The sequence below is a fragment of the Fukomys damarensis genome, unplaced genomic scaffold, assembly GCF_012274545.1.
Source record: "Fukomys damarensis isolate Sample0158 unplaced genomic scaffold, DMR_v1.0_HiC HiC_scaffold_30, whole genome shotgun sequence".
Taxonomy (NCBI): domain Eukaryota; kingdom Metazoa; phylum Chordata; class Mammalia; order Rodentia; family Bathyergidae; genus Fukomys; species Fukomys damarensis.
Genome location: NW_022900942.1, coordinates 57,563,163 through 57,572,341, shown reverse-complemented (window position 1 = coordinate 57,572,341; position 9,179 = coordinate 57,563,163). Strand labels below are relative to the sequence as shown.

At 38.1% G+C, this 9,179-nt stretch overlaps 1 protein-coding gene across 2 annotated transcripts in view; it reads right to left on the bottom strand.

Annotated features, from left to right (window-relative positions):
* Positions 1–9,179, bottom strand: part of Osbpl1a (oxysterol binding protein like 1A) — a 179,880-nt gene that overhangs the window by 137,034 nt on the left and 33,667 nt on the right. For both annotated transcript variants that reach the window (XM_010643791.1, XM_033757581.1), the window contains one exon: positions 8,329–8,473. In XM_010643791.1, coding sequence (XP_010642093.1) covers positions 8,329–8,473 — 145 coding nt within the window. The remainder of the gene's footprint in view (positions 1–8,328; positions 8,474–9,179) is intronic.

The following is a 9,179-nucleotide window of genomic DNA, read 5'->3' as shown; positions in this document are numbered from 1 at the left end:
CTACAGAGACCAGATCTTTGCTGAGACCAGGCAGGCAGAGAGAGAGACGTGCAACAAGCAGCAGCCTTCTCGGTTTCTCACAGTTCTTCGGTTCCTAATTCCACCCCATCTGATTGCTGCTACCATTTCCTGCTTCGAAATACAAGGAGGTTTTTTGTTTTCTTGTTTTGTTGTTTTTTGTTTAAAAAAAAAAAAAAAAAAAAAAAAAAAAAAAAAGGCAGGTCTACAGAGACCAGATCTTTGCTGAGACCAGGCAGGCAGAGAGAGAGACGTGCAACAAGCAGCAGCCTTCTCGGTTTCTCACAGTTCTTCGGTTCCTAATTCCACCCCATCTGATTGCTGCTACCATTTCCTGCTTCGAAATACAAGGAGGTTTTTTGTTTTCTTGTTTTGTTTTGTTTTTTGTTTTTGTATCTTATATGACTTCATGTTTTGGTGGTGCTAGGGATTAACGCAGGGCCTCCTGCATGCCGGGCAAGGAGTCTACCACTCAGCTATACCCCAGCTCTATATTCTTACATTAATAATATATAACCTTTCTTTTGCTTACATTCTTGAATTGGTATTTATGATTTAAAACTTTAAAAAATGTATTTCATATTACAGTGATACAGGCAGACCCATACACATAACAGCACAACTCATAATAGCTAGATCCTGGAAGTGGCCCAAATGTCCATCAACTGATGAAAGGATAACAATGTGGTATTTCTATACAATGGAGTACTACTCTGCAATAAAAAAGAAATTTGAGTCATTTGAAGAAAAACAGATACACCTGGAGACTGTAATTTCAAGTGTAATAAATCAGGCACACAAGCTTAAATATTTCATAAGTTCTTTTATATGAGGAACCACAATATAAATAAAGAACAAAATAAAACATAATAGGAATCAGGGACATAGATTTTTATTTTTTTGGTACTGGAGATTGAACTTGGGACCTTGCACTTGCAAGGCAGGCGGCGGCACCACTGAGCTAAATCTAAATCTCCTTTTTGCAAAAGGAAAGAGGACCAAGAGATGGAAGGAGGGGAGAAAGGGGATAAAGAATTAAAATGTGTTAAGTACATGTATCAATTCCCCATGATGAACGTAATCATTATGTACCGCAAAGAAATACTTAAAAATTAAAAGTTATACAAGAAACTAAGTTGCTATGAACACTTAAAAATATTTTATGGGACTGATCAGTGGCAGAGCACATGATTATCAAAGCCCTGCATTCAATCTCCAGCTCAAAAAAAAAAAAAATTCACCGTGAAACATTTGTAACTAAACAAACCAAGTCTTTGGATGTCTGAGTTATAGGCGATTACACATTTCTCTGGTGATTCATTTCACATTAGTTTCGCAAATAAATTATGCTCTTAAAATAGGCATGAAAAAAGTTAAGTACCTATGATATTCCAAAGTAATCCTGGTATGTTTGTGATTTATATTTTTTCTTTTTAATATTTTAATACTTTTTAATACTAATAATATATTGCTAATTTCTTCCAGTTATGCCTTTTCTGGAAGGTGCCATCTTGACTCAAGAACATTGTTAACAGCCTCAATAGGAACATTTAACTTTGTGGGGGGGTACCAGGGATCAAACTCAGTTCCTTGTGCTTTTGAAGCAGGCAGTTGAACCACTGAGCTAAATACCTGGCCCAGGAGCATTTAACTTTGAAAACACATTCAACTTGAAAAGTATATTTGAATATCCATGATAAACTTTTCAATGTTTACAAGAAAAGGTTTTTTTTTCCCCCAGTTTTGACTGATATTTGCATGGAACTATGTCAACTCTTATTTCTTAGGGAAAAAGCATTGTAATCAAATCTTCGTCAAAGTGGTAGGGACTAGGAATTACACTTTAATGTCAGTTTTTGGTTTTATAGCACTGCCCTAACTTCCAGGGAGAAAACTACCTTAGTTGCTAAATTGTAACTGATAGATAAAATACAACTGTGATTGCTCCCATTGCTCTATAGTTCAGGAAGCCCTTTAGGGAAATCCTCCTCAGACATTCATATCCTTCCCTCCCAACACTTGCCTTTAAATGTCAAGTTATTCTGTGAACTGCCACTAACTTTCAAAGGTAATCATGATCCTTAACTTGGTATTAATCATTCTAATGCATATCTAATTTTATTGTATGGGAATGTATCCACTCACAAAGCTTTTTAAAATGTGAAGCTTTCAACATTAAAGATATGCTATGTAGCTATCAGTCTTCAACCCTACCTCGGATTTTCATTTATGCATATTAACACATGTAGCTCTAGTTTTATCTACTTTAGTATTATTGCAAGAATAAACTACAAATCAGTTAGCAGTTAAGCTGGTCTCCAGTTTTGCACTATTTTGAGTAAAGTTAAATAGGGCTGGGGATTTAGCTCAGCAGTTCAGTGGCCTGCCTTGCAAGTGCAAGGACCCGAGTTCAATCCCTGGTACCAAAAATAAACAAACAAACAAATAAATAGGTAAAACTAAAATAAACATCATAGTACATACTCTCCCCTGGTCTTCATGTAAATGATTTTTTTCATGTGGGTGGATTTTAATCTTTTTCTATCTCCGTGTGAAGACTTCGATCTTGTGGGGTTTTTTTGTTTTTGTTTTTTTGGGGTTTTTTTTGCCATCTGTGTACACTCTTTGTTGAAAAAGAATCCTTCAGAATTGGTTTCCTTATCTTCCTATTGAAGTTAAAGGGTCTCTCATATAAGATACATAAAGCTCATTGTTCCATACACATTTCACCAATATTTTCTCCCATACGCCAGCATTTTAATAGTGCCTACTAAAAAACTTAACTTTGACAAAACCCTATTTATCAATATTTTGTATTTCATGTCATATTTAAGAAATCTTTGTCAAAACTCAAAGTAAGGAGAAGTTTCTCCTATATTTTCTTTTAAGTTTTTATAAGTTCAACTCATTCATCTTTTTATTTATTTTTTTGGTACTGGGGATCAAACTTGGGACCTTGTGCTTGCGAGGCAAGGGACAGCACCACTGAGCTAAATCCCTGGCCCTCAATTAATTCATTTCTGTGATCCACTGAGTTAATTTTGATATATGGCATGAAGTCAGGGACAAGGGTCACTGTTGAGCATACTGATACCCAATTTTTCCAACACTACTTAATGAAAATGCTCTTTTCCCACTGACACCTTATCACGTTTGTCAAAAATCAACTGATGAGTGCTGGAGACATAGCTCAGTGGTTGAGCACTTGCCTGGCATTTGTGAGGCCCTGGGTTCAAATCCCAGCACCACAAAAAATATAGAGAAAAAAATATTGACCATATTTGTGGTTGATGTGAATTCTCTATTTCACATCTATGTCTATTCTTACACTAAGACCACAATGTCCTGAACTACAGCAGAGTAAGGCTTCCAACTTCGTTCTTTTTCAAAGTTGAATATGCTAAGCTCCTTTTCATTTCCACATAAATTTTATAATCAATTTATAATTTCTATTAAAAAAAAGTCTGCTTGGATTGAGTGAGCTTCCACTGAGTAGGTGGATCAGTTTGAGAAAAAATGATACCTTAACAATATCAAGTCTTCTGATTCCTGAAAATAGTACCCTTTCCCATTTATGTAGTCTTGTATTTTTTTCTTGCCAAAATTCTGTGATTTTCAGTGTACAAGTCTTGCACATTTTTTACCAAGTTCCTCTGTGATGTTTCATAAAATTTTAAGGCTATACAGTAAATGGTGTGTTCTTCCAAGTTCAATTTCTAACTAATATTCAAAAGTATAATTCATTTTTATCTATCAAACTAGCTCACTAACAGGTTATTTAGGCTTCTTTTGAATTTCTTAATATGCATGATCATGTCATTGGTGAATAAAGATAGTTGACTTTTTCTTTACTACACTAGCTAGGACTTCTAATACAATGTCTGTAGAAGTAAGGGGAGGAAGGTAAATCTAGTTCCTATAACTCTAATATAGCCCAGAGCACAGCCTTTCTGGATGTTATAGAATTTGCCCTGCATGTTTAAATCTTTAAAGTAGCTGGAATATAGTAACTAGTATGAAAAACAGGCATCTATCTACAAGTACCTGTTTCTAACAGATAGCCAAATGTCCCAGCAGTATTTAATTCTTTGCCCACTGACCTACATTATTTGTTAATCCCCCACATGTACGTACTTTGATTTCTAAACTACCTGACCCTGTTCACCTACCCCAGACCAATACCAATTCCAGGATCTTGCTGAAAGATCTCATCCATCTCATTTCAAGTAGCTTTACATGCTAATAATGCCCAAATCTCTTTGTCCACCCAAAAATTTTCACTAATCTCAAATTCCTATTTTCAACTATCTCATTTGATTTGTATAAGATATTTCAAATTTTAAATGTCTATAAAAATTAAATTTCTAATACTCAGCCGTTGCTAACCTGCTGCTTCCTTTCTTCAATAACTGGAGATTCTGGTCTTCCTTGTGCTCAGTTAAACATCCCTCCCTGGCTACCTCACACCCACACCCTCAGAAAACCCTGACCACTTTAAAAATGCATGGAAAAATGAACTATTTACTTAGCTACCATCTTTACTGCCCTGACCCAAGTCAGTATCATCTCTCACCCTGGATTATTCCAACAGTCTCTTCCCTGCCTTCCCACCTCCAAACCTGCCCTCCTACAATCTATTCTACTCACACATAGGCAGATTATATCCTGCGCCACATGTCAGATCATAACACTGCTGTCTTCTAAATCTTCCCACAGCTTCCCACTTCACACAGGTAACAGCTCTATGAAAACAGACTTTCCTGATTCTTTCCATTTTCTTCAGTGCTCTACATCCCTAGTCCTTGGAATATTACCCAACAGGCAAATAATAAATAGTTGTTGAGTGAATGAATGTCTTTAATTACCACAGGTTCATAATTAGTCCTTTTATCCAGCAGAAGAAGACCCCCAAGTTCTCTTCCCCTTTAAAATTCTGAGCCACTGACTCTCCTCTACAAATTTAGCATCATCTAGTCAAGTTCTACAGAAACCCTGAGAACTTCAGCTAGGATTGCTTTCAATTTATAAAATACTGTAATCTGAAGAGAACAGTTCACTTTTCAGTGTTGAATTCCTCTACACCAAAAACATGGTAGGGGTCTGTCTGTCTTGCTGTCTCTGTCTATGTGTGTCTCTCTGTCTCTTTTTTATGTCCTTCACTTGTATTTACAATTTTCTCCACTAAAAAGCAAGCATCTTTCATCAAACATATTCCTACATTTTGCCATTACCATGAACATTAACTTCTCTAAAAATTACATTTCCTATCACAAATTGTCAAACTCGCTTGTCTTGTTCCACCTTAACTTAAAACATGCGTAAGTTTCTTTTTGCCTAAAAAAAATTAAAAAATAAAAAATTCCACTCAAAGGTGAGGGGGTAACTCAGTGGCAAAGCACTTGCCTGCCACACACAAGGCCCTGGGTTTGATCCCCAGCACCGAAAATAACAACAAAGCTCCACTGGGCCACAGCGCCATCCCTCTGTTCTTAAATGGAAGAAGTGTAGTTAAGAAGTGCTATTTCCACTTCTTCACTTCCTGCTCAATCTTTAACTCCTTAACCCAGTATTTTTTGGGGTACTAGGGATTGAACTCATGACCTTGCACTCGAGGCAGGCAGCAGCACCACTGAGCTAAATCCCTGGCTCCCTTAACCCAGTTTTTATCCAACTAGCCAGTGGAAATTGCTCTTTCTACAAGTCCACTGAGCACCGACTCCTTGAATTCCACAGCCCTGTGTATTTATCTCTCTTTGCCTCAGTTGTGCAAGACACCGATATATCCTACTCTTTTATTCTACATTCTCTCTCCTTTCAGATTCCATGAAACTAAAAATGTTTCACTTCCTTCTCCTGAGTGCCTTCTCTTCTGCATCCTCCAATTTCTCATCTATTTTTTATTCCAGGAAGAATCTATATCTGTCCCAGGGATTCAGAGAAGGTCTCTCTCAGGAAGCAAAGTTTGAGCCTGCTCCTGCAGTGAAGCTATTTTACAAGATGGACCAGCATTTCTGGCATAGGAGAGCATATGCAAGGTGAGAACAAGATAATTAACTAGACAGTCTTGAAGAGTCTGGGGTACCTACAACTATTGTGTCCAACATGGTAGACAGTAACCATATGTACACAACTACTATGTGAAATGCAGCTTGTGCAAAATGAGATGTGCTGTAAGTGTAAAATAAACACAGATGTTGACTCGGTAGAAAAAAGGTATGCAAAATCTCATTTGATTTTTTCACTGATTACATATTGCAATGGTACTTTGGATATACTGCTTTAAGTAAAATACATTAAGATTAATTTTATCTGCTTCTCACTTTTAATGTGGCTACTAGAAAACTTAAAATTACATGTGTGACTACCATTATATTTCTGCTGGACAGTGATAATCCAGAGTATAAGGCCAGTCAAGGCAAGGGAGGAGAAGGAGGAGGTTCTACAATACATTTTCTTTTTACTCTGTTAACGTCAATAAAAGTCCAGGTCCTAATTACTTCTCACCTAGGATTATTTCGATGGTACTACCAGTCCCTTTCTATTTTCTTGGGCTTATCACAATCTATGTCAGGCACTATAATCACATTAATCTTCAAAAAGCACCTTGTCCCTCCAACTGCTCAGTCGTTTCTCATTTAGGGTTCTTGGGACCTAGGTTTAAAAGTCTGATACTATGGCATACTTCATGGCTTTCTGCTATACAAGTCTAACCTGTATTTCTAGGACTACCTAATACTTCTATGCCCTTATCTGTGCCAAAATGGAGATGTCACCAAAAGTCAACTTATATTTTTCATCTTAATTCTTTTATGATCTTCTCTCTGCCTAGAACACCATTTACCAAATTCGTATCAGAATCTTCTTAGTTAATAAAGGTAATGTTTAAAAAGAAGCAATGTTGGGCTGGGAACTTAGCTCAGTGGTTCTGCTGCCTGCCTCACAAGCGCCATGTCCCAAGTTCAATCCCTGGTACCAAACAAAAAGGAAGCAATATGTGAAGGGGTCATTTTGTTAGAGGTACAAATATAGTAGAAGCATTTAGAGATGATTTTTTTAATCCTACTAGGATTTCAGACTGTTTTATCAAATATTCACCCCTTCATGAAACACTCTTTAACTACTCCAAACCTGCAGCTGATACGCAAGCCCTCCAAGATGTTATGCGCTGCTCCTCCAAGTGCTGGCTGAGCTACGAGGAAGGTGTCAGCCTTGTCCTTAGGAGTTCAGCCCCATGAGAAACAGCTCCGTAAACCAACAATTAGGATGGAGTGCAATTTAGGCTGTGACAGAAGTGAACACAAAACCCTGAGAGAGCACTGACGAGTCCCAGTCCAGGTTGGCAACAGGCAGCAAAAGCCACCAAAAAGGTGACAGGAAAGACCCCAGTGGAATGCTCTCCTTTTGAACAGCCCGGAGCACCCTTTCTCTTCTGTCTTTGCTATAGTTCTTTGGTATAGTTCTGTCTTTGCTACTGTGTGCATCTACGTGAATTCTCATTACTCACACACCGCTTACCGATGTGCCAACTTGTAAAAGTCACCAAAATCACCACTTGTGGCAGTTTCTCAGTCATCCACGGACATTCCCAGGGTGGTGAAAACTGAGCTGCCCAACGCTCACTTTCCCAGCTTGTTCTACAAACTGAAGCGGAGTAAGGTGCACTCCGCATTCTTGTTTTAGCGCTCAGAAGAGACAATGACACCGTTGCAGTGAATGTATTTAGGACACATTTTTGTTGTTTGCTGGGATTTTACTGCTCCAAATGGCCTCAAAACATAGTGCTGAAGGGTTGCACTAGACTGTGATAGGCTTTCCAGAGAACTAAGTTAGAGATGCTTCATTCCGGCCTGAGTTATGATAGTGTTGCTCACGACTTGAGTGTTACAAAACAATTTATCCCAAACAAGTAAAGTGTGGATCAGCAGATCAAAATGTTGTGACTAGAGTTGCACAGGAACCTAACCCTGAATTTCCCTTAAAGAGCAGTGTTTCAGAATTCCTTAATTCAGCACTGGTGGCAACTTTGTAGAACTTGAGTACTGTAAAAAATGAGAAGCAATCAAATTTATCTGTCCCTTGAGGGTAGGATCTATCTTAGTCATCACTGTTCAGAGTAGTAGGTAGGCTTTATTAAATAGTTAAGTCTTAAATGAGAAGAAAATTAGTAAGCTTACTTTGTGAATGCCTTGACCTCAAAATTAGAGACCACAAAGTTTAACAAAGGCTGGATACTATGAGTAACTTTTTATAGTATTGGCTTCATTTTATAGCTTCAAAATGACCAACAATGGCTATCATCAGCATGCTTACCATTTTTGTTCTTCAGATTAGGGTCTGCTCCACTTTTGAGAAGCTTTAAGGCACACTGCTTATGGGCCCGGTAAGCCGCACAATGCAAGGGTGTATTTCCTAACTGATCCGCACAGTTAACATCAGGAGGATTGGGCCTGTTGAGCTGATCATTAAAAGAAATGCAACACAGAATTACATATCAAAGATCCACTTTCCTCCCATGATACACAGGAAGGTATTTCAAGCAGACCTGGGAGAACAGCTGGGCTCCTTGGCACTTGGACTATACACAGCATCTTGCTCACTAAACCAGCCAACCCTGACACTCCTGAACTTGTCCTCCAGTGCCACAAGACCTAGGGCTGTGCCTATGCCCCACACTGCCTGATGACAGACACCACACACACTGCCAGCACTGCGCACTCACACCTCACAGCTAGATTTCACTAAGATTTGCTCGCTCCTAGCAGGCTTGCGTTTCACACCCATCATGGTGAGACTACAAATCAGGCTATCCTAAGCAGCCCAGAGAAGAGGTAAACCATAGATTTTTAAATATGTAAATGTCAAAAGTTATACTGAATTTGTTGTTCCCACCTTACTGCTTCAAAAACTTCTTTATATAGTTTCCATTTCACAACATTTTAAAAATGTTTCAGAGGCACTATACTTAGAAACGGAAGAAGCCTTTTCAAATAAGCTGAAATAACTTCAAAGCAAATGGCAATGTCTCAGTCTTGAATTCAGAACAAATTTAGAGTTTCATGTTTAATGAGACATTGCAGGAAATGGAAAATGAAAAGTAGGTCTCCTAGGACAAAAAAAAAGTGGGCAAAGCTGTCGGTCTGTTCTAACATGATATAAATATT